The following is a 27,026-nucleotide window of genomic DNA, read 5'->3' on the forward strand; positions in this document are numbered from 1 at the left end:
GAATTTATAAAGTCATTCCTGATTATATAAAGTCAACATCGGAGTATATAAACTCATTCCTGAATATATAAAGTGAAAGTCAAAATCTATTGATTGAAACGACTCTGAACTGAACTAAGTTAACAAAAACGTATTCAGAAAAATAAATTAAAAAAATACTGTTTGGTTAATGTTTTGAAAATGATGCATGTGCCCTGCCCAGGATTGGTTCCTGCCTTGTGCCCAGTGTTGGCTGGGATTGGCTCCAGCAGACCCCCGTGACCCTGTGGTCGGATTCAGCGGGTTGGGAAATGGATGGATATTCCAGCGCTGACTTTGTATATTCCGACGCTGACTTTATATATTGAAGTTTTGACTTTATGTATTACAGCGCTTACTTTATATATTTGGACGCTGACTTTATATATTCAAGATTTGACTTTATATATTCCAGCTTACTTTATATATTCCGAAATATTCCAGCGCCATCTATATATACTCAGGTTTTGACTTTATATATTTGGGAATGACTTTATATAATCAAGTTTTGACTTTATATATTCGGGAATGACTTTATATATACAAGTTTTGACTTTATGTAGGTAAATTTAGTCATCATTGCATAACTTTTTCTTTACCATAGAAATTTAAAGACTAAATTCAACTTCCATTCCTAACAAAGATATTTCTGGTGACTAAATAGAACCTACTTATATCCAAATTCAAGCTATTGAGCTGTCGCCTGCCTGCCTGAATAAGTCACCCTTGCTTCGCTCTTACTTTTTTACCGTTCTTGTAATCATGGCTAGTGGCGGAAAAATTATAAAATGGAAGGAGGATTACACTGAGTATGGCTTTACCAAAACAATTATTGATGGCGAATCGATTATTCATAAAGCTTCAATTGGTGATCTGTTTTTCTGTGTTAACCTCATATTTTTTCATACTTCTTCTCAAACCAAGGGGGTGCAAGGGTAAAATGAATCGGGAAGCGCTGATCAATGTAATCAGTGTACCAGGAAATCATGCATTGACAGAAGTTCCCCTTTGCTTGTAATGCAAAGTGTGATTAGATGCATGATTTTTTAACGCGTTATGGAGCACATGCATCGAAGCTTCTCAGCTGTGCTTGTGCTAAGAAAGGAAACATTTTAAAAATAGCGTAACACGATTGTCAATGTAACCTTTTGTAAGTAGTGCCTGGAGGATTCAGTGTGGAGAAACTGTAGAGACAGCATGTGTATTAACTTGTGGATTTTTCTGTGAGTATTTGGTGGCAGCGTCACAAAGTCGCTTCCGTAACACTGCGTTAGCTGCGGAGCTCAGCTCAGAGCGAAATGAGGTGAATGGGCGGGGAGATGATGACGTGACTCTCTTACCCGCCTTAACTGTCAATCCCCCACAAACACAGTCTCTCGGAATTTGCATAAGCACAGCCCTTCACCTGCAATTTTAACTTAGTTACAAAGTGATCAAAACTCTCGTTTATATCCTGCGTCCTCTCATTAAACTTGTATACCGCATTACCCGTGGGCATGACAAACGCCAGCGGCAGCCTGTCTATGAACTTAATTTATACTTTAGGTTTACACCTTGCTTTCTTTCTGAAGTAGCAGCACTCATGAATATGGTAGTATATGTCATTCGCTCGCTTCTTATTGTTTCACTGCCTTCTCAATTATATAATGCATGTTTTCTTCAGCGCTTTTTGGAGGACTTACTGGTTTTCTACGCACTGCGTTGACAGTCAGTTCACGTGATTATGTGGGAGGCGTGATGATGTCACACGAAACTCCGCCCCCCACGGCTTTCGAGCTCAACTCCATTACAGTAAATGGAGAAAAATACCTTCCAGTTATGACCATTACACGTAGAATTTCGAAATGAAACCTGCCCAACTTTTGTAAGTAAGCTGTAAGAAATGAGCCTGCCAAATTTCAGCCTTCTACCCACACGGGAACTTGGAGAATTAGTGATAAGTCAGTGAGTCAGTCAGTCAGTCAGTGAGGGCTTTGCCTTTTATTAGTATAGATATATACGATATATATACCTCGATCTACATACTCTCAAATAGACAAACCACACGCAGTGGCGCAATGGAAGAGGCTTCGCCTCTAGCGCCAACGTCCGAGGCTCAATTCCAGAGAGGGGATGCACTGAGTGTCTACACCTGATGACCCCAAAATTAGGGCGAAACACGTGTCGCGTACTCTTTGCATTATTTCACAGCAAAACTATTTCAATATATATATATATATATATACATACATATATACACACACACACACCTACTTATATATCAGCGCTTCCCAATTCATTGTACCCTTGCACAACCTTGGTTTGAGATATGAAAAAATATGCGGTTAACGCAGAAAGACAGATCACCAATTGAAGCTTTATGAATAATGGATACTTTATTCGCCATCAATGATTGTTTTGGTAAAGCCATACTCAGTGTATTCATTAGATGAACGGTAAAAAAGTAAGAGCGGGGGAGGGTGACTTATTGAGGCACGCAGGCGAAAGCGCAATAGCATGCGGGCTCGATGTAGTGCGCGTCAACTCGATCTAAATTGGACGATCACATTTGAAAAAATATATCTTTTCAAGTTCTATTTCGTCGACACAAATATCTTTGGTTGAAATGTAAGGCGAATTTACTCTTTACATTTCTGTGGTGAAGAAAAATTTATGCAGTGATGCCTACATTTAACTTACATTCCTACCAAAGATATTTCTGTCGACTAAATAAAAATTCCTTCTATTTAAAGTTTAAATAGAACTTGAACAGATACGATAGTTCATAATATCCACGCAGACTTGCACGTAAGAGCGGTAGTCATCCGTTTTAACAAGCAGCGTTTGGCACTGATACGAAATAGCCTGCCCATTTAATTGTTTAGGAATGGATAAATAAATTAAGATTTTGTACAAATAATGTTTTTCATTTTTCTTCCTTGATGGATTCTGGCACCCCCAGCAACAGTTGCTCGCACCCCAAAGAGTGTGTGTATATATTTATATATATATACTAGCAAAATACCCGCAATTCGCAGTGGAGAAGTAGTGTGTTAAAGAAGTTATGAAAAAGAAAAGCAAACATTTTAAAAATAACGTAAGATGATTGTTAATGTAATTGTTTTGTTATTGATATGAGTGTTGTTGTCATATATATATACTGTATATATATAGCAAAATACCTGCGATTGGCAGCGGAGAAGTAAAAAGAAAAGGAAACATTTTAATAATAACGTAACATGATTGACAATGTAATTGTTTTGTCATTGTCATGAGTGTTGCTGGCATATATATATACATATATATATATGTGTATGTATATATATACACACACAGACACATATATAAACATATATATATATATAAAAATAAATAAATATATATATATATATACACACACATCTGTACACATATATATATACAGTTATATATATATACATATACACACATACATATATACATATATACACATACTGTATACACACACACATATACAGTATATACATACTGTATATACACATATACATATCTATATATATACTGTATATCTATACTAATAAAAGGCAAAGCCCTCACTCACTCACTCACTCACTCATCACTAATTCTCCAACTTCCCGTGTAGGTAGAAGGCTGAAATTTGGCAGGCTTATTCCTTACAGCTTACTTACAAAAGTTGGGCAGGTTTCATTTCGAAATTCTACGCATAAGGGTCATAACTGGAAGCTATTTTTCCCCATATAATGTAATGGAGTCTTGAGTTGGAGATGGCCGGGGGGAGTTTAGTGTGACATCATCACGCCTCCTGCGTGAAATGCGTAGAGAACAAGGAAGAACTCCAAACAGCGATGAGCACAAAACGCCATTTCACAATTGAGAAGGCAGAAAAACATTATGAAGCAAATGATGCATACAAGCATATTCATAAGTACAGCTACTGCAGAAACCGTAAGTTTATATTAAATTAAGTTCATAGACAGGCTGCCACTAGCGTTTGTAATTTAGTGCCTGCCGATATAAGGCCGTCCATCAGCGTCAATCCAATACAAACACTGCCGGTAAATGTTCACGGGTGAAGGACTGTGCTTATGCAGAGGAAGATGAGATGGTCAGGGTGGTGTTTGGCACAAACTCATTGAAACTGTGAGAGAAACTTTTAAGTGCCGGGTCTTAGCTGACATTACACGAGATGGCACCAGTACAGCTGGGAACCTTCGATGCAAGAACACCAAGCGGCTCACGTGAACCGACGCAGTGCACAGACAAAAAGCAACAGTTCCAAAGAGTGCTGAACAAAAACCGAATTACACAATTGAGAAGGCAGCAAAAAAATATGAAGCGTCTTATACATACAATCATATTCATAAGTGCGCTACTGCGGAAACAAAGCACACGGTGGAAAAAGTGAATGTCCTGCTAAAGGAAGACAGTGTAAAAAAAACCCGTGCATGCAGTTTGTCACATCACAGATAAAAGGAAGATGAGCTGTTTATTGATGCAGTAAGGAACTAATCGATGAATGAAACCTCTTATCTTTACAACGATTGACAAATACGGAATGTAACTTGAACACATCCTACAAATACGAGCCTGATTGAAAGAAATAATGATAATCAAATCCTTGATGACAGCAACATTCAATAACACTCACAAAACAATTACTGTATATTGACAATCATGTTCGTTATTTTTAAAATGTTCCTTTTCTTTTCATAACTTCTACTTCTCCACTGCGATACGGGTATATATATAAATGTATATATATACCCGATCTACAATACATACTTTAGCATAGACAAGCCACGCTGTGGCGTAATTGTAGAGTCTTAAGCCTCTAACGCCGACATTCGAGGTTCGATTCCGAGAGGGATGTACTGACTATGTGCAGCTACCGATTCATTTTACCTTCAGCATCTCCTTGGTTTGGGACGTATGAAAAATATTAGGTTAGCAGAATCATGTTATGTTATTTTTAAAATTTTCCTTTCTTAGCACAAGCACAGCTGAGAAGCTTCGATGCATGTACTCCATAGCAGCGTTAAAAATAACGCATTTAATCACACTTTCAATTCCAAGCAAATGGGAACTTTTGTCAATGCATGATTTCCTGGTACATCCATTACACTGATGCACACATCACAGCTACAAAAATGTTACAGTCGGAATAAAGCGCGTTCCTACGACTGATCATTTCGACTACCCGAGCGAAGCCTTGATAAAAGCATGGTTTTGTGCACACTGAAAAGCAAGCAAAATTAGATGCATTACAGAAAGCAGACTTTGTGGCTCTTACTGGGGATCATTGGACTTCCGTGACCGTTAGTTATTCTAAATACATCTAATTACAAAATGTTCAATGATCACACTGTTTTAGCCTAATGTACAAAATAATTTTGGCTAATGTTACTCAGAGTTTAAAGAGTAAGCTGGTCAAATTACCTTTTATGTTTCTGACTTATTTTTTTAAGAAGAAAAACTTTATGGTGAAATTTTGGTTATTATTATTTAAAGACAATACTATTCTGAAAATGTACTTAAAGTACTTAAACTACCACTTTATTTTTAAGTCTGCCCAATTTTAACCAGGGATGATATTTTTGTTTCTGTTTTGAATTCAAACGCAGTTTAAAGCTTTTTTCAGAAATTAAAACAGCTTCAGTTTACAATATTCATGTCCATGTCTATTATTTTATTCTGTCAGCCCACTAAAACCGTTTTAAATTAAAAAAAAAAAAAAACATTTGCGATTTGGGGCAAATTTACATGTGCGATTACATACGATTAATCAAGATTAATTCTTACACAGCCTCTAATTAATTGGATTAATTTTTTTAATCGAGTCCCACCCCTAATATATATATATGTAGATATACATATGTAGATTTGTATATGTATGTGTATATACAGTATATATGTAGATATGTATATACAGTATGTATATATGTGTGTGTATATATACAGTATGTGTATATATGTATATGTATATATATGTATGTGTGTATATGTATATATATATAACTGTATATATATGTGTATAGATGTGTATATATATATATATTTATATATATGTTTATATGTATCCATATGTTTATATATGTGTCTGTGTGTGTGTATATATATATATTTGTAAAGGACCGAGGAGACAGTAGCAAGGGTTGGGGTTTTCCGGCCCCGTATATTGTAAATCACAACAAAAAAACTGGTCAAAATTATAAACAAACAGTTCATAATGCGCGACGCCGACTCCTGGCGTCGCGGCCATTTTATTGGGGAGGAGCGGAAGTGGAGGGATGCGGGAAGGACCGCAAGGGAGGATGGGAAGGATGGCGTCAGGGCAAGATGGCGGAGGAAGGGCGGAAGTATCGCACTGCGGTCAATCCAGGCCTATGGTGCAGGAAGGTCTTTCTTTCTATGAGGAAGCAGAGGGAGAAAGTTAATACCCCGCCATTCCCTGGCGGCGAATGGTTTCCCAGGTGCTATCGAATCAATCCGCGGCCTCCTACTCGCGCGTGCGTGACACGATCCCCCCCTTAGCCCAGGACCGTCAGGTCGGGCGGACCTAACCGAGAGGTCGTGAATACGAGAGGGCATCGGCATTGGCCTGAAGGGTGCCCGCCGATAAGTGACAGTGAACTTATACGGCTGTAAGTCCAGGAACCACCTGGTGACCCGCGGATTCGACTCTTTGTGTAGGGACATCCACTGAAGTGCAGCGTGATCAGTCACCAGAGCGAATTCGCGACCCAGCAGGTAGTAACGGAGGTGGGTCACTGCCCACTTAATGGCCAAGGCCTCCCTCTCCACTGCCGCGTGCGGGTCTCCCGTCCATCAGTTTCCGGCTAAGGTACATCACAGGGTGCTCGACACCATCGACGCTTTGGCTCAGCACGGCACCCAGGCCTGTGTCCGAAGCGTCGGTCTGGAGAATAAGCGGAGCCCAAAATCGGCGTCCGTAACACAGGTGCCGGCGTTAGGGCCTTCTTTAGGTCACTGAGCGCGTGTTCTGCTTTGTCGGTCCACACCACGTATAGGGGAGCGCCCTTTTTTGTCAGGTCAGTCAAGGGTGCTGCTCTTTCGGAGAAACGAGGAACAAACCGGCGGTAGTAACCCGCAAGCCCCAAGAAAGCCTGCACCTGTTTCTTGGTACTCGGACGGGGCCATTCTAAGATGTCTTTAACTTTGGAGCTCTGTGGCCGCACCTGTCCTTGTCCCACGAGGTAGCCTAAATATTTGGCCTCCTTTAATCCAAAAACACTTCCGGGGTTTATGCGGAGGCCGGCTTTAGCCAGTGTTAGGAGGACAGCTGCGACCTGCAGTAGATGCTCCTCCCAGGTGCGGAATAGATGACAACGTCATCCAGGTAAGCGGCGCTATAGGACTGGTGGGGCTTCAGCACTCTATGTACCAGGCGTTGGAAGGTCGCCGGGCCCCCGTGCAGCCCAAATGGGAGGACCTTGTACTGCCAGTGCCCGCTAGGGGTGCTAAAGGCCGTTTTCTCCTTTGCGGATGCCGTTAAAGGAATTTGCCAATACCCTTTTGTCATGTCAAGGGTAGTCAGATACGAGCCGTACCCAGCCGCCAAGGAGGTCGTCAATGCGGGGCATGGGGTAGGCATCGAACTTGGAGATCTGATTCAGGCGCCTAAAGTCATTACAGAACCTCCAGGAGCCGTCTGGCTTGGAGACGAGGACAATAGGGCTGGACCAGGGACTATGGCTCTCTTCAATTATGTCCATGTCCAACATACGTTTCACCTCCAGTTCGACCTCTGCGCGTTTTGCCTCCGGAGTCGGTAGGGCCTCTCGGACGATTACCCGGGCTCCGTGACTATATCGTGCTCAATCAGCGGTCCGGCGGGTGACTCGCTCACTACCTCGGGATGGCTCGGAGTGTTTGGGCTAACTCCTGCCGCTGCTTGGGGGTCAGCTCTTCGCCGAGGTTAAGGGCAGTTGTGCTTGCGAAAGGGAGAGTGACCTACGGGGCTGGGAGCTCCTCTCTATCTCTCAGGGCTTTAACAGGTTGACATGATAGATCCTCTCACTCGGTCGATCGCATTGGGCTGTTTCACCAAATAGTCGACGAGTCCTTTCTCTCCTTAACCTCGTAAGGCCCTTGCCAGTGAGCGAGCAGCTTCGAAAGTGGGAGGTCGGGGCGAGCACCATAACTCGGTCCCAGGCGGAACTCCCTGAGGACGGAGTTGCGGTTGTAACACGGGCCTGCGCTGCTTGCGCCGAGTCACGTGCTCTTTTAGGAGGGGCCTGATCTTTGTGAGTCGGTCGCGCAGTTGCTCACGCACTCAAAATGTTAGAGGAGGGAAGAGCCTCGGCCTCCCAGCCTTCTTTTAGGATGTCGAGGATTCCCGGGGTTGTCGCCCGATAGTAATTCAAAGGGGAGAAGCCTGTAGAGGCCTGGGGTACCTCCCGGTAGGCAAAAGCACGGCGGGAGGAGCTGGTCCCAGTTCCTGCCGTCCGCTGACTACCTTGCGGAGCATCTGCTTAAGCGTCTGATTAAACGTTCGACCAACCCGTCAGTTTGCGGGTGATAGACTGGCGCTTTCAGGTGCTTTATCTGCAGTAATTTGGCTACCTCCTTGAGCGTATCCGAAGTGAAGGGCCCTGGTCCGTGAGGACCTCCTTGGGTATGCCCACGCGTGAAAACAAATTAACCAGTTCCGTGCGATGCTTTTAGTATTAGCGGGCGCAGGGGAACCGCCTCTGGGTACCGGGTGGCATAGTCCACCATGACTAGGATATACTTGTGGCCACGGGTTGAGGGCTCCAGGGTCCCACCAAATCGACCCCTATCCTTTCAAAGGGATGTCCACGAGGGAATAGGGACTAGAGGAGCACGGTCCCTCCTAGGAATCTGGCGGGTCTGGCACTCGGACAGGATTGACAGAACCGCCGGACCTCCTCATTGATCCCAGGCCAGTAAAAGCGAGCTTAATCCTCTCCAGTGTTTTTCGCCCCGAGGTGGGCCTAGGAGGTGAGCATGTGCCAACTCGCATATCTCCGCCCGAAGGTGCGCTGAATTAGCAACAACTTCCGCACCTCGCCCTCATGGGTAGCCACTTTCGGTACAACAGATCATTCTCAAGGACAAAGAAGGGTTCCCGCGTGTGGATCCGTCCGCTGTTGAGCTGTTAGGCAGAACGACCACATTCGGGCAAAGCGCGGGGAGTCATCATTCCACTGCTCCCTCTTAAAGGAGGCGGCGTGGACCAAATTGATGGTCCAGGCGCCGAGAGGGTCTTGGGGCCTGGGCCGGGAAGAGTTCCTGGCTAGTCCCTTCTCCGGCGGAATCTTCGGGTCAAGGTCCGTAGCCACGAAAGGTCCCCGAGACACCAGCGCCCATAGGGCCTGCCCTTGTGCACGGCGTGGAGGCCGCGGGAGGGGTGCCTTTTCCCCTCATAACAAGATCCAACGAGGCCCCGAGCGCGAATGGCTTACCGCTGATTCTTTTAGACCAGTCTTGTCCCAAAATCACTGGGAAGGGGGTCAGGTAACACAGCGACCGTCATTTGGATTGGTTCCCCCTTCCAGGTGACATAGCAGTGAGCGGAGCGATATGACCTAGTCCCCCCATGCACACAGGTGACCAACAAATGCTGTTTTAACCACTGTTGCGGTAAGACAAAACGGCGAGCAACAATGGTAATGTTGCTGCCGGAATCAAACAAAGCCACCACGGCGTGCCCATTTAGCAACACCACTCCCGTATTCGGCGTCTCCAAGGGATGCGGCGGGTTACAATACCTCTCCGATGATGTCCAGCTGCAGTCCATAGGCTCCGGGCGATGTGATGGGGCAGTTTGGCAGCAGGTGACGGTCTCGCCACACTTGAAACAGCGCGGCGGACCCGGCCCTCTCTGGCTCTGGCTGGCGCTTCTGCAGCGCCGAGGGGCTCGGGGTGGCCGCCCGTCCCTGCGGTTCCAGCGAGCAGGCTTTTCTGACCCCCAAGTCGGAGGACCGCCAACTGACGCTCCAGGACGCCGAGGAGGCCCGACATGTTCTGATAGGCGTGTCCCGGACCTGCTGGGCGAGGGAACTGGGCATCGCGTTGACCAGGCCTTCACAGGCCACCCGCCGACCACTTTCCGCCCGTCCGGGCTCTCTGGCCTAGCCAGCGGCCCATCTTGCCCCAGAACTCAACGCCTGGGCGCGAAGGGCTTTTCAGGGTCAAAGACCCAGTTCCGCCATTCGGCCGCCTGCTGGCCCGGGCTAATGCCGTAGCGGGCCAGTATTTCGGGCTTGAGGAGGTCGTAATTAGCGGCCTCCTCCTCAGGGAGGTCATAATAGGCCCGCAGCGCTGGGTCCCTTCAGGTATGGCGCCAGATGGACGCCCACTGACCGCTGCCACTCGTTCCGGTGGGCGTCCTCTCAAACATGCCCAGGTAGGCGCCCTCCGGCGTCCATCGGAGGGCCCCGGACCATAGGAGGCGGCTGCCTGGGCGGGTCTGGTCTCGCCCGTTGGGCTTCCACTAACCTGGCCGTGGCCTCCAGCTCCCGGTGGTGGCGGCTTGCGCAGCTGCAGCCTGGAGCTGGTCATTCATTCCTGCAGCACGTGTTGAGGTCCTGTCCCTCCGTCATTCCGGGATCTCTATCCTGCCGACTACGCCACTTGTAAAGGACCGAGGAGACAGTAGCAAGGGTTGGGGTTTTCCGGCCCCGTATATTGTAAATCACAACAAAAACTGGTCAAAATTATAAACAAACAGTTCATAACGCGACGCCGACTCCTGGCGTCGCGGCCATTTTATTGGGGAGGAGCCGGAAGTGGAGGGATGCTGGGAAGGACCGCAAGGGAGGATGGGAAGGATGACGCCAGGGCAAGATGGCGGAGGAAGGGCGGAAGTATCGCACTGCGGTCAATCCAGGCCTATGGTGCAGGAAGGTCTTTCTTTCTATGAGGAAGCAGAGGGAGAAAGTTAATACCCCGCCATTCCCTGGCGGCGAATGGTTTCCCAGGTGCTATCGAATCAATCCATGCCTCCTACTGCGTGCGTGAAAATATATATATATATATATATATATATATATGCCAGCAACACTCATGACAATGACAAAACAATTACATTGTCAATCATGTTACGTTATTATTAAAATGTTTCCTTTTCTTTTTACTTCTCCGCTGCCAATCGAGGTATTTTGCTATATATATATATATATATACAGTATATATATATATATATATATATATATATACAGATATATATAAATATATATGTATAAATAGATAGATATGACAACAACACTCATATCAATGACAAAACAATTACATTAACAATCATCTTACGTTATTTTTAAAATGTTTGCTTTTCTTTTTCATAACTTCTTTAACACACTACTTCTCCGCTGCGAAGCGCGGGTATTCTGCTAGTACACATATATATATACAAATCTACATATATATATATATTAGGGGTGGGGCTCGATTAAAAAAATTAATCCAATTAATCCAAAAGGCTGTGTAAGAATTAATCTTGATTAATCGTATGTAATCGCACACGTAAATTTGCCCCAAATCGCAAATGTTTTTTTAATTTAAAAGTGTTTTAGTGGGCGACAGAATCAAATAATAGACATGTACATGAATATTGTAAACTGAAGCTGTTTTAATTTCTGAAAAAAAAGCCTTTAAACTGCATTTGAATTCAAAACAGAAACAAAAATATCATCCCTGGTTAAAATTGGGCAGACTTAAAAATAAAGTGGTAGTTTAAGTACTTTAAGTACATTTTCAGAATAGTATTGTCTTTAAATAATAATAACCAAAATTTCAACATAAAGTGCAGTTTTTCTTCTTAAAAAAATAAGTCAGAAACATAAAAGGTAATTTGACCAACTTAATCTTTAAACTCCGAGTAACCTTAGCCAAAATTATTTTGTACATTAGGCTAAAACAGTGTGTTCATTGAACATTTTGTAATTAGATGTAATCAGAATTACTAACGGTCACGGAAGTCCAATGATCCCCAGTAAGAGCCACAAAGTCCGCTTTCTGTAATGCATCAAATTTTGCTTGCTTTTCAGTGTGCACAAAACCATGCTTTTATCAAGGCTTCGCGGGAAGTCGAAATGATCAGTCGTAAGAACGCTTTATTCCGACTCTAACATTTTTGTAGCTGTGATGTGTGCATCAGTGTAATGGATGTACCAGGAAATCATGCATTGACAAAAGTTCCCGTTTGCTTGGAATTGAAAGTGTGATTAAATGCGTTATTTTTAGCACGTTATGGAGTACATGCATCGAAGCTTCTCAGCTGTGCTTGTGCTAATAAAGGGAAACATTTTAAAAATAACGTAACATGATTCTGCGTTAACGAATATTTTTTCATACGTCCCAAACCAAGGAGATGCGGTAAAATGAATCGGTAGCGCGCACATACTCAGTGCATCCCTCTCGGGAATCAACCTCAATGTCGGCATTAGAGGCTTAAGACTCTACAATTAGCCACAGCGTGTGGCTTGTCTATGCGAGTATGTATGTAGATCGGGTATATATATACATTTATATATATACCCGCGATCGCAGTGGGAGAAGTAGAAGTTATGAAAAGGGAACATTTTAAAAATAACGTAACATGATTGTCAATATACAGTAATTGTTTTGTGAGTGTTATTGAATGTTGCTGTCATCAAGGATTTGATTATCATTATTTGTTTCAATCAGGGTCGTATTTGTACGATGTTTTGTGTTCAAGTTACATTCCGTGTTTGTCAATCGTTGTAAAGATAACAGGTTTCATTCATCGATTAGTTTCTTACTGCATCAATAAACAGCTCGTCTTCCTCTTTATCTGAGATGTGACAAACTGCATGCACGGGTTTTTTTTTACACTGTCTTCCTTTAGCGGGACATTCACTTTTTCCACCGTGTGTTTTGTTTCGCAGTAGCTGCACTTATGAATATGATTCTATGTATCAGGCGCTTCATATTTTTGCTGCCTTCTCAATTGTGTAATTCGGTTTTGTTCAGCACTCTTTGGAACTGTTGCTTTTGTCTTTGCACTTCGTCAGTTCACGTGGAGCCGCTTGGTGTTCTTGCATCGAAGGTGCATGTGCTGGTGCCATCTCGTGTAATGTCAGCTAAGACCCGGCACTTAAAAGTTTCTCTCGCAGTTTCGCTGAGTTTGTGCCAAACACCACCCTGACCATCTCATCTTCCTCTGCATAAGCACAGTCCTTCACACGTGAATATTTACCGGCAGTGTTTGTATTGGATTGCCGCTGATGGACGGCCTTATATGGGCAGGCACTAAATTACAAACGCTAGTGGCAGCCTGTCTATGAACTTAATTTAATATAAACTTACGGTTCACGCTGTGCTTTGTTTCCGCAGTAGCTGTACTTATGAATATGCTTGTATGCATCATTTGCTTCATAATGTTTTTCTGCCTTCTCAATTGTGAAATGGCGTTTTGTGCTCATCGCTGTTTGGAGTTCTTCCTTGTTCTCTACGTACTTACGTAGGAGGCGTGATGATGTCACACGAAAATCCGTCCCCCACCGCCATCTCCAACTCAACTCTATTACATTATATGTAGAAAAATAGGTTCCAGTTATGACCCTTACGCGTAGAATTTCGAAATGAAACCTGCCCAACTTTTGTAAGTAAGCTGTAAGGAATAAGCCTGCCAATTTTCAGCCTTCTACCTACACGGGAAGTTGGAGAATTAGTGATGAGTCAGTGAGTGAGTGAGTGAGGGCTTTGCCTTTTATTAGTATATATATATATATATATGTATATATATATATATATATATATATGTGTGTGTGTGTGTGTGTGTGTGTGTGTGTGTGTGTGTGTGTGTGTATATATGTTTATATGTAGATATGAATGTATATGTATATATATGTTTATGTATGTGTGTGTATGTATATATATATGTATTTGTGTGTATATGTAGATATGTATATGTATATATGTGGATGTATGTTTATATAAGTATATATATATATATATAAGTATGTATATATGTGTGTGTATATTGTCACAAGAACGAGACATGGACAGATAAAGAGTTGGGGCAGCCACCCGTATATTGTGGTATCCTGGCTGCAAAGTCGTTTTTCTTATTGAAATACAGAGCACTGAAGTGCATACAACCGAGTCCAAAACAAGACTGAGGAAACAAAGGAAAAGGGGCAGGTTTTAAAGGGGGAGACAGGAAGTGAGGTCGTATGGATCTGGCACGTGGTCTTCCACCATTGGCTCGTAGCCGGAGGTGACATTAGAGGGACGGTGGATTTCGTGCTGCTTCGCAACCTGTGAACAAACGTCCAGGACATTCTCGTCGCTTCGATCGACAAGCTGCAGGTCCTGAAAATCTAATGGGGTCAGGTAGGACCCCGGGAAATCCAGTCGTAGATGGGACGCCTGTTTCTGGGGAGACAGCGGCAACAGCGGGTCGACAAGACCGTGGAGGCTACAGAGCACGCGGCGTGGGCGCCGCAGAGGATATTTCGGAAACGGAGCCGACCGTAGATGTTTCCATGTGATCAGCTCGCCATTTGGCAAGAGATTGTCGCTTGTCTCCAGCTCATTCAATGGGGATTGGACTGGCGAGATTTGTTGCTCAACTATTACATATCCGGATGGAAAAGATGGCTTGTTGATCCCGGTGAAATTGGGACACAGAGAAATCTCAGCATTGTTCGATTCGGGAAGTGACCTTTGTATTGTGAGACGAGACTGTCTTAATGAACAATGCCTTAGAGACTGTGAGACTGTAAAAATACGCTGTGTACATGGTGATGTTAAAGATTATCAGACTTTACTTCTTCCTTTAACTTATAGGGGGCCACTTTAAGGTTTGGTCTGCCGTTTGGACTCGTGCCCTTGGCCATTACTCATAGGACGGAGAAATGCCCTTTTTCGAAACTGATTAATAAATGTAAGGGACCAGTAGTCCAGTCCACTAATGAACTTGGTGGGGGGGGAGAAGAAGAAGAAATCCAAGACGAAGAACTGGTAGCGGCCGGGAAAATCTAGAGCCCAACTTAGATATTGAACCCGATCTCTCCAGCGAGACGGAGGAGGTCACCCCGACAATCTTCCAGAATGGGCTGCTCCTTCTACATCTTCCCAGATTGCAAACGCCCGAACACAAACCGAGTGTTAACGAACAATCAGATTTTGTGCGTTTGCAGCATACTGATAGCTCATTAGAATATGCATTTAAACAGGCTCGCCCTGCTAATGACTCTTATTACCAAGAGCGTAATTCCGGGGGTGTGAAAGCCCCACACTTTATAGAAAAGGACGGTTGCCTTTTCAGAGTGATCTCAGATCATTTGGAGGGGGAATTTATTGAACAACTGGTGGTACCTGAAGCACATAGGGAAACTGTTTTGCATCTGGCACATTCACACATCTTGGGCACCTGGTGCCGACAAAACTAGAGACCGGTTATCAAAACGATTTTATTGGCTTAATATGGGAAAAGATGTTGAACGATTTTGTACTTCATGTCCAGACTGCCAGATCGTCTCTGCTTATAAGCCTCCTCGGCTCCCCTTTGTCCTATGCCCATATTGGAAGTTCCCTTTCAGCGTGTGGGATTAGATATTTTGGGACCATTACCTAAGACTAAGGATGGGTACCAATATTTGCTGGTGTTGGTTGATTATGCGACACGATATCCAGAAATGATCGCTGAAAAGGCCAACTCTTGCTGTAGCCAAAGCACTATGTGAAACTTTTACTCGTATTGGTATCCCTAGAGAAATCTTAACTGATCAGGGCACACCTTTCACTTCTCGCGTGATGAAACAATTGTGTGACAGCTTTGCTATTAAGAAATTGAGTACTACTGTTTACCATCCTCAAACGAATGGTTTAACCGGCGATTTAACAAAACATTGAAACAGATGATCAGGCGAGTTGCTCATAATGATCCCACAACATGGAACACTGTCCTACCGTTTGTTTTGTACGCGTGCGAGAATCACCACAGGCGTCCACTGGCTTGAGTCCCTTCGAGTTGTTATTGGGCAGGCGCGAGGCATCCTGGATGTGGTACGTGAGGAATGGATAGGAAACGAGAGAGCAGCTAAGGGTCCAAGCTTTGCAGATCGACTAATTTCGTTGCAAGACAGAATTTCTATGCTTTCCTCTATTGCTGTGGAACACCAACAACGAGAACAGGAAACTCAGAAGCGTCTTTACGATAGGCGCAGCAAGCTCCGTGAGTTCAAACCTGGCGATCGTGTTTTGGTACTGGTTCCCTCGGATCCACACAAATTCTTAGCTAAATGGCAGGGGCCCGCCATTATTGAGGAGCGTATGAGTCCAGTAAATTACAAGGTTAGAATACCGGCCGCCAAACCATTCCAGATTTTACACATTAACCTCTTGAAGGAATGGCACGACCGACAAGAGGTTAACACTTCCTTGGCTGCTGTTTCTCAGTCCGATGTTACCATTGGTAACGATCTTACTGACACGCAAAAGACAGAACTGTTATCTTTGATAGAACGGAACACTGATGTCTTTTCAGATTTACCAGGCAAGACTAACATTACAAAACATAAAATTACCACTGCACCTGATGTTCGCACAGATGCGGCCGTTCCGGATACCGAAGCGCGAAATATTGTGCGCGAAGAGGTAAAAAAGATGCTGACACTGGGTGTAATTCGTGAAAGTAAAAGTGACTGGTGCAGCCCAGTCGTATTAGTCCCAAAGCAAGACGGTTCGGTTCGGTTCTGTATCGATTTCAGACGCTTGAATAAGGTCTCTAAATTGATGCTTATCCCATGCCCCGTGTCGATGAACTGTTGGAAAAACTGGGTCAGGCGAGCTATATCTCCACGCTAGATCTCACGAAAGGCTATTGGCAGGTGCCTTTAGAGGCTAGCAGTTGTGAGAAAACGGCATTTGCGACTCTGACGGACTCTATGAATTTACAAGACTCCGCTTGGTCTTCACGGGCACCTCTAACTTTTCAGCGTATGATGGATCAGATCCTACGTCCTCACTCTGAATATGCTGGGGCATACCTTGACGATGTCGTGATTTTTAGCAATGATTGGAAAACACACTTAGAGCGGCTTCAAGCCGTTCTTGAAAGCTTGAGACAGGCTGGCCTTACTGCTAACCCTAAGAAATGTAAACTAGGCATGTCCGAGACTCATTACTTAGGCTATTCTATGGGCAAGGGTTTACTTAGGCCACAATTAAGGAAAATAGAAGAAATGCTTGTTTACCCGAGACCTGAGACACAGAAACAAGTACGCCTTTCTGGGACTCGCTGGTTACTACAGAAAATTCATTCCAAATTTTGCACATAGAGCTGCTCCTCTTACAGAACTTACTAGAGGCAGAAAAACCGACCTGTCCTGTGGACAGAAAATTGCTAACGTTCTTTCAACGATTTAAAAAGCATTGTCTTCTTACCCGGTTCTAAGGAACCCGGATTTCACAAAAGATTTTATCTTGCAAACAGACGCAAGTGCATTTGGTGTGGGCGCAGTCCTGTCACAAATTTTTGATGGAGAAGAACATCCAATCACATATTTGAGTAGGAAATTACTTCCTAGGGAACGCAATTATTCTACAATTGAGAAAGAATGCTTGGCAATTAAGTGGGCTGTGGAAGCGCCGCTATTACTTGTGGGGACGAAACTTCACTTTGGTAACTGATCATGCTCCACTCCAGTGGTTGTACCGACAGAAAGATACAAACTCGTCTAATGAGATGGTTTCTGGGTTTACAACCTTACAGTTTCACAGTAAAGCACCGACCAGGTTCTGAACACGTCAACGCAGACGTGTTATCACGACTAAATGAACCTAGTACAGAGAGTCGCTTGATTCACAGGAATGTGAATAAAGCTGAGGGGGAGGGTGTGAGCTGGAGGGCTGATCGCACCCCAAATAGATACAGACGCCCCTGGGAAAACCACAAACCCTGAAACACTGACTACACATTGCTCCTTATCCTTGCACTATAACGCGTAATACAAGCCTCGCGCGGTATTCCGCTGACTTATAAGCCTTGCGCAGCGCCTGTCAGTTTGGGAATTGATTGTTTGCTTTTATCTCTCTCTGCTCCTAGCGGAACTGTTATATCTGACTTGTCATGGAGCACGTTTAAGCTCATGTGTTTGCGGTGTCTGAATAAAACGTGGTCTTCCACCATTGGCTCGTAGCCGGAGGTGACACCAGAGGGACTGGAGCTGGTGTGGCCGACTTCCATTGGCTCAGTCCCGGAAGTGATGTCAGGAGATCCAGGTGAAATCCCCCAGGGATGGTCTACAGGCAAGGGAGAAAAAGAGTCAGTGCACTCTGCCACACCCGCATGCCTCCAACTGCCTTCACTCAAGCCCTTTAGCTGCCTCCCATGCGCACGTGTGTGACAATATATATATATATTTGTATTTGTATATATGTAGATATGTATGGATACGTATATATATGTTTATATGTGTGTGTATATATATATATATATATATATATATATATATATATATATATGACAGCAACACATCACTCACAACAGTGACAAAACAATTACATTGATTTCATTCATTTTACGTTATTTTCAAAATGTTTGCTTTTCTTTTTCATTACTTGTTTAACACACTACTTCTCCGCTGCGAAGCGTGGGTATTTTGCCAGTATGAAATAAAAGTAACTTGTATCACATACCTTAATTTAATTTAGATTATAGGCAGAGGTAACTCAAAGAAGTAGCCAAACTTTATTTCATATTCACCCTTTCTACAGTAAACATATTCCACAGCAGTTCATCAGTACAGAGCTGTAGAATGATTGAATATTTTATTTTGATGTACTTTTTATTCATTTAAACGGTGACAGTATCACGTTAAATGAAGTGTTAATTTTCACACAATCAATTGGAAATTGGGACTGAATAGACCACATTGTTTAAAGTCTGCTGTCCTAATTTGAAGGGTTACATAGATTAAGCTTGCTTATTTGGCTAATATTTTTATTAAATGATGGAAAGATATAGTTTTCTGACAGGTAGTAATGAGTTAACAAAGTATTTAAGTAGAGACCTGCTGTCAAAGTGAAGTTTGGAGTCAATATTATTCTGTCCTCATTTGTTTTTCCCTAAAAACTTTAATTTACTTATTTTTGTAAATATTATCCAATTTTTAATGTTTGGTATTATCTTTATTGTGTGTTATTTAATCTGGTTATTGTTTGACCTGTCATACAAATGTCAAGAGTCTGTAGGAAACATGCAAGTGAGAATCTCTTAGAACTGTGTACATATGAAAATAAAGCTAATATTGAACGTATTCTGGGTGCTACAACCTTATAATCCATTAGCTAATTGAACTGAGAAAAATGCTTATAGATAATTTAAAATAATAAATTAACAAGGTGACATACATTTATAGTGTTAAGTAGTTTTCCTTATCATAAAGCAATTTTCACTTTTCGTTTAAACTACAATGTTACCAATGAGCTTATAGACAAAGAAATCTTAATATGTATAATAAATGCATTATGGCTGACATGATTAGAATGTGCAGTATAAATATAACACAACAGAGAACATAACATTCACAACAGCAACTTGTTTAGAAAATTAAATTGAAAATGCTGTTTCTAGCATTATGTTTAGTATTTCTTATGTGAGATGCACTAAATATGCTAAAAGGTCAATGCAGTAGTCTTTAATGATATACAAGTAAAACAAAAGTACATTGCTATTAGACACTAGGATAATCTTAAATTTTTTTAATAATTTAATTTTTGCAAATGATTACAGAATAAAATTGGTGAAAGGCCAACAGGCAAAATGATTGTTAACATCTTTTTATTTATTAATTATAAGCTACCTTTTTTATATTAGAAAACTAGGAAGCTTTGCCCCTGATCGCTTTGCTCGCTTATCCCTGTGCAGGTGCTACGCGCTAGCCACTTTGCAGCTCTGTCGCTCACGTATGGGGAAGCTCATGTACAATTTAAACAGATTATTTTCATTGGAATTGTTACATATGCATAATAGACCTATTTTACATTACACTGAGTAATTAGACAATGCAATATATAACTGCCCGTGAGTGAATATCGTTTCTTTCTCTCTAATAAATATACCTACTTTTTGGAATCTTTGTCCCTGCGATTTGTTAATTGTCTAAAGGGAAACTGTAAATCTCTTTTGTTGTCTAATGTTTTCTGTGGAAGATGTACTACATTACCTTTCTTGTCGCCTGTTAAAATTTTACATGCCAGAATTGTTTTGACCAATGTTGAATACAGCTAGTCTTGTCCTATTGCATTTCCCATCACTCATACATAAATTACGTAGTAACATTACGATGCATCCTTCTTTTAACAGTAATTTAGCTGGTGGAAGACTGGACAGTGTTAACGGTTGTAGATATTCTACGAATATTGTAAGTTGGTGTTTTCCTGTTCCACTAATCACCGCCAACTGTTTCAGCATAGTTTATTGATATGCATTTAACCAATTTACAGTGTAATTGATCGACAATTTTCACGTTGATTTGTTTGAATTCAATGTTTTTCAGTGCTAGGATTGCCCGTGTATTCATTTCTTTTATTAATTACCCTTTGGGACGAAACTCTTCATTAAGAATTAGACATAATAAGTCTTCTTTTATTGGGAAATTAAAGTGAGGAAAACATAAAAATTTATAAGAGCTGAGAGCGCAGGAACTGTGTCTGACAAAAGCATTCACACGAATGAGAGGACCATGGGCATGGGCGGTTAACCGTAAATGGTTGAGAGGAGGGCGGAACTTGATAAAATCTCTTGGAAACAGTCTTGTCTCATCTTGTCTCAAGATTTTTTTATAATTTTATATATTATAAAACTAGAAATTAGGGAATATGGTAATAATCAAGTAGAAGCAGAGCCAGAGAACATAATAGGTTGACAAATTCAGGATACTTCTTTAAAAAAAACAGAGTTTTATATTTAGTGTCAATCCTATCCCAGTAATGAACAGAATTAACTGTTGAAAGTTATATATGAGGTGCCTATTGGAAATCATGACAGAACACGTTTCTGAGAAAAAAAGTTTAGAGTTTCAGTTCGTAGGCACAAAAAGCTGACAGACCGTTTTAGAGAATTGTATGACATTGTTTTAAAATAGTACAGAGCCTAGCTTTTGGAGATCTCAACATTCTGGCTTATTACTGCTATGAAAGTAATGTACGTAAACATTCTTTAGTGTAACAGTTTTATCATTAAGTTACAAAATTTTAAAGGTGATTCCTTACTAGTTGTGAAGCCAAATTACTTTTGCCAGCTAAGCAATAATGTGTTGACAGTGTTTGCTATGAGATACAATTCTGGTCCCCAATGTGCTAAAGCAATCATTCTCTACATTTTTTGGGACTGTTCTCCTGCTGATGCTGTGTAGTGCTATGTGATCAAATCCCTCTCTGTGATCCTTTCCTCCTCTGTTCTCCTGTCACCTAAGGTCCTCCACTTCCTCCTACAGATTATTTGTTTTCTTTTTCTGCTTTACATTTCTTTCACCCGTGGAGGTTTCTCGTACAGCAACAATGTTGCTGTTATCTTTCCAGTAGAAATTTCCTGGTATTGGTGCTCCTTTAGTTTGGAAACATTCATTTTATAAAGCTGTTCTTCCTGAGCACTCTGTGCCCCAGGTCAACATTTGTTTCAGTTGAACTGTCCAAAATTAGTTTAGGCTGTCCCGATAGTCAAGGTCTGTTTTGGGGTTGTTGTTTGATTTGGTTTCTCCTTCCTTCTCTTTAATCTTTACTTTGCTGCATGCTGTGTACCATGAGATGCTACAGCTGGTACTCCCGTTGACTCCAAATTTGTTTCTTATTAATTAAATACTTTATATAATATATGCCGTTTTCAGGGGTGCTACAATTAGGCATTGGTTTAAGATGTTCTTTTTTGTTTTTACATATTTTGAAAATTATTCATTGTTGTATCATTATTTGATATACTCTTATTTATGCTACTTTTTAAATAATACTGTCAAAACACCATTACAATGCAAATTGTAGTAGTTCAGTTAAGAAGAATATTATATAGAAAAGAAAATAATTAATGTGGTAAGCAGAATAATTATTAGATCAAAAAGAGTGAGAAAATATGCATGTCAAAGTCACTTTATTATGATTATTGGCCCACATGTGTATTCTCATAGTTTTTAGTGATATTATAACTATATGATGGCACTGGCTATCAAATTCGATACAAAACAATTTAGTTTACATAGCCCAAAATCACACATTGATGTGCCGCAATGGACTTTGACAGCCCCCCCAGAATTGAATGTTTTTACAAAGAATCCCTACTTTACATCTGATTGGTCTTTTGTCATTTTGTGTCTAGGATAATAATTAAAATGAAAAATGGCAAATGGTCAACCCTTGGATTCAGGTAGAGCGATGAGGATACTTTTATGTTTGTAGAATTATTAACTGACTAGTCCTCTTATGAATATCTCTAATGGGCTGCGGATGTACATGATTCTTTGAGTACCAATGTGGTATCTTTGAACAATTACTGAGTACCATGGATTATCCCATTGCATGGCTGTGCTCTTGTCCTAATTTGAGATCCTGAGGTGGTTCTTCGTGTGGTGGGTGCGGCAATGTACCGTATCAGTGCATGCTCCCAACCAACCATCCTCGGTTATCTTGTTTGAGATGTTGCAAATAAATAGAACCTAACCTGGCTTTGGCAGCAAATGAAAATGGCCTTGGCACAAACTACAGGAGGTGAGCTGGGCATATTTTTCTTCTTGTTAGGAGCTACTAACTTCTAGGGGCAAAGTTAACACTTAAAAGGGATATAGCCATCTTGTTCTGTCCTGCGAGTACTGTTCCTGGAGATGCTGTACACTGTTCCTGGCAAATGCTTACTTCAGTAATGATACAAACCTCACTATAAATTATGTTAAATGGATGAACTAATATTTAATATAGACACTATATTCTAGTGATCTCTGGAGACTGTGTCAATCAACTTTTAATACCAATAAACATTTTGCCCATGAGCAGAACACTGAAATGGAAATAGCTTAGCTAACTCATTGCTAATATTACTCATACACATTAGTCATCAGGCACCTTTAGACATTAAGCTGACATAAAAATACATACTCTTTGCTGAAATGGAAAATGTTGCAGTCTGCAAAGAGAAAAGGCCATCACTTTTTTCACAAGTTTGAAGGGCAAAGTTCAAAATACCTAGTGGTTGAAAAAAAAATGTATACAATACTAGTATGGGTCCTGTTCAAATGCTGCATGACCCCTAACTGAAAACCATAATACATTAACTGTACATTCAGTGTGGTGAATAAATACTTATAGTCACCTGACTAAAAGGGAGCCTAAAGCTTTTAAAGATATGACTTTTATTAAAGTACTGTTTACAGTAACCATGCGTGTCTGGAATGCCTACATACTCACCCCACGAATGGAATGGATCACATTACTCACTATAGACCCTGGGAAGTGTGTTCACCTCACAACAATGCTTGATCACTTTCTTATCTGTGGTAAGGCACCTTTAGCAGTTGTTGAATTTTTCTGCCTTCTAAAATTATTTGTGAGTATTTTCCCATTTCTTCCAGTTTCTCCTTTCTTGGTGGCAGCCTTTTCATGTTGACATACAATGTGCTTCCTCACTTCTTATCCATAGGTTTGTCTCTTGACCTCTTTACCACTTTGCTGGGGCTTAGCCCTGTCTTGCATCACTAATGCTTTTCTCTCTGGCAACCCTTTTTTTCAATTGGCAATTATTTATTACCCCACTTTAGATATTGTAGTCTCTTATATGGAAACACATTGGACTGCCATTAGTCCTTTCAACATTGTAAAATAGTGTATTAAATATAACATGCAAATCCTGCTTTTATATTAATTATTTTAAAAACCTGCATACTTTGAGGATTTTATGTTAACAATTTCCCTCAATCACTAAAAAGAGTAGACTCTTTTTTTTGATAACAACAAACATGATTTGACTTTTTCCTTTTAGACGTAATCTGTTTGTCATACTTGGAGTTCTAGTTAGTTTTTCTTTCTTAGGTTGCTTAAGCTTTGGATGATTTAAGGATTCTTTTTACACAATGACATCTGTATAGTTTTTGGTCTTTACCTTGACCATTCTGAACTGCTAAATATCTTCCAGTATATCTATTCTTTAATTGATTTGTGTGTTTTTGAATTATTATTCTTCCACGTGAACCACTTTTGGTTTGGTAGATATTGTTATATCAATGTGTTCAAGTCATTAGACAGCAAAGCCTCTTTAACATTTGCTAGTTCTGTGCAATTGTTCTGTCATGGGGTGACTCTCCAAGAGAGCATGGAAAGAGACCTAAGAGGTTGTTCTGGCCAGGGCAAGGAAAAAAGCTGCTCTGTCACCACTTTTGTAGAGGTCAGACCTGGTAAGGGGGATGTTTGATTAATACCTGTCCTAAAGAATGACATGTCATAAAGAGACATACTCTCCATAACCATGGAAGAAAGAACAGTCATAGAGTAGTAAATTGCTGAAGTGAATTACAGGTAAGGGAATAATTATTAGGCACAGCAGAGAGCCATATTGTGGAGTAAATATTATTTTTGTGTAGAGAAAATGTTTATGAGTTGCTTTACGTTCATATTTATAGTAACTGCACATTTTTATGTACTTACTTTTGCTTTACAGGGTGATGCAACTGTTGTCTTTTGCTACAACCCTTTGCTCTCAAGAATCTGCTAGTCTTGGTCTACCAGATTTCCCAGTGGATTCCTTGCCAACTATAGTAAAAATTCTGGTATGAAATTTAAGAAAACACCAACATTTTTAGTACTGTGTGTTATTATAGCAAAATCTTAAAATGTACTGTTATAACAAATTGTGTCTTTTTTTCAATTTAACAAGCATGTTTGTAAACAAAGAGGTCTCTGAATCATAGAATAAAACCAAATTATTATCACTCAGGTTAATATAAGATATGCTGTTATTGCATTATTATTATTAAGTTCTGGTTACCAGAAGTTAAAATACCTAAAAATAAAATATATTGATGTCATATTTAGATATAGATAAATATAGATATTGGCGAGGGTAGGAATAGATGAAGACAAAAGAATTGGTTTTGCATATGCAATTTTTCTGTTAGAATAATGTGCAGCCTTTTTCTCTTGTTGTAAGCCTGCACACTTCAGTCTGATATAACATACTTTGTGTGATTACTTCTCATTTCTCTGCACAATGTGTGTACCTTTTGGAATTTTACATTGTAATAGGGTGAGAGCATGTTGATTTTGCATTTGCTTACTTTACTAAAGCTCTGTATAACCATGCATTGCCGATAAATTGTCTTACAGAGTTAACTTGAACATCTGCAACGTAGTCTCTTATACTTTCAGTTAAAAAATAAATTTGCATGCATCAGAACATTATGTCATGGTCGTTATTTTTTGCCCTGTAAAATTGCTGAACCTTGGTCTTAGAGATTAGTGAATGTTGTAGTCAAATTTGTATTTCTTCTTGATATGTTTTTAAGACTGTTGAAAATAAATATTCTATAGCAACAGCGTGTTGTTTTTCTAATAGCTCCAGCCATTTGAGAGTTTTTTGTTGATGGTTATTATGACATTGTTAGGAAAGGTCATCTATGTGTCATAGATAGATAGATAGATAGATAGATAGATAGATAGATAGATAGATAGATAGATACTTTATTAATCCAAAGGGGAAATTCATCATCGTGTCTATGGTATAAAGGTTAAGCTGTGCACTTCCTGGTTGTCCAAGATACTCAGAGAAGCACTTTGCATTTTATTCTGTTTTGCTATTGAATTTCTGATGAGGAATATTTTGTTGAGCTTTTCGACTACAATTTATGACTGAAGATTTGGCTTTGTTTTTTTTTCTGATTATCAAAGTTTCCAGCTGTATTGCTTGAGTAAGATACTAGATACACACCCTGAACAGTGTTTGCTTAACTTCTCGTTTTTCTGGTTCTGAACCTTGGCTTGAAATTTTGATTTTGATGACACATTCAAATTCCACTGAAAGCTACTGCCTCCCTGTGCAGTTGGAACATGTTCAATGTACAGATACACTAAATTAAGGAATGTTCGCAGTCATATTCAGTGGTTGCAAAAATGTTTCAACAGTCATAACAAAATTTGAAATAAATACATGTTTTAAACAGCAGTTTCAGATTTGTAGTGAGAAAGGCATTGGTGTTTCTGTGGTTAAATATATGTACAATAGACAACATCCAGGCTTGAAACAATTGCTGTCAATAATGCCTCATTGATTAAAGCAACAACAGAAAATTCATAGATGAATATGTAACTTTTTGTTGATGTTTATTTTTGTGAACTGTAACATTATTTTATGAGTATGCACACATAGGTAGATAGAGTATATAAGTTTGAAAACGTACTAAGTTACCATATAAGATTCGTTCATTCATTTGTATGTGAAAATAAACAGAATGTATTTATATTTGCGATGCAATATTTTCTTTGTTGTAATTTTTACCCCATTAACACTCTGTACGGATTTAAAATATTCAATATAACTAAAGAACACTTTACTAGGAAACCTGTGCTCTTTATTAAATATCAGAAGAACTTAATATTCTAATGTTATTCATGAAGTTATTTTCAGATAATTCTAACAGAAAAAAGCAGAAGGGAGCATGATATTTGTTGTTGTTCTTCTCTTTTTTTCTCTTTTTCTTTTGAAGAATGTAAAATTGTATCTTAGACTAGACCAAATATAATGATTTAAATCTAATTGTGATATAAGCACATATTCTTAGCAGTGATTAAGCATTTTTTCTATAACTGAGAACACTGAATAAATAGATTATATTCTCATGTTAAGGTAAATTAAATAATCTATAGCAAGATGAATTTATTATTTTTTCCAGTGCTAACTCAGAAACCCACACCCTCCAAATCTTTAAAATCATTTCATTTGCTATTACATTGTGGAGGAATTCCCTCTTCTATTGAAATTAATTTCAGACCCTGGTTAATATCTTCTTTTAAGCATATCAGAAAATAAACTAACAGCATAG

The 27,026-nt window shown here is 40.6% G+C and overlaps 1 protein-coding gene across 1 annotated transcript in view; it reads left to right on the forward strand.

Moving 5' to 3' along the window:
- Nucleotides 1-27,026, forward strand: part of vwa8 (von Willebrand factor A domain containing 8) — a 482,517-nt gene that overhangs the window by 135,191 nt on the left and 320,300 nt on the right. Inside the window, exon 8 of the mRNA XM_039745289.1 lies at nt 24,650-24,758. Coding sequence (XP_039601223.1) covers nt 24,650-24,758 — 109 coding nt within the window. The remainder of the gene's footprint in view (nt 1-24,649; nt 24,759-27,026) is intronic.

Source organism: Polypterus senegalus, chromosome 2 (assembly GCF_016835505.1).
Source record: "Polypterus senegalus isolate Bchr_013 chromosome 2, ASM1683550v1, whole genome shotgun sequence".
Lineage (NCBI taxonomy): Eukaryota > Metazoa > Chordata > Cladistia > Polypteriformes > Polypteridae > Polypterus > Polypterus senegalus.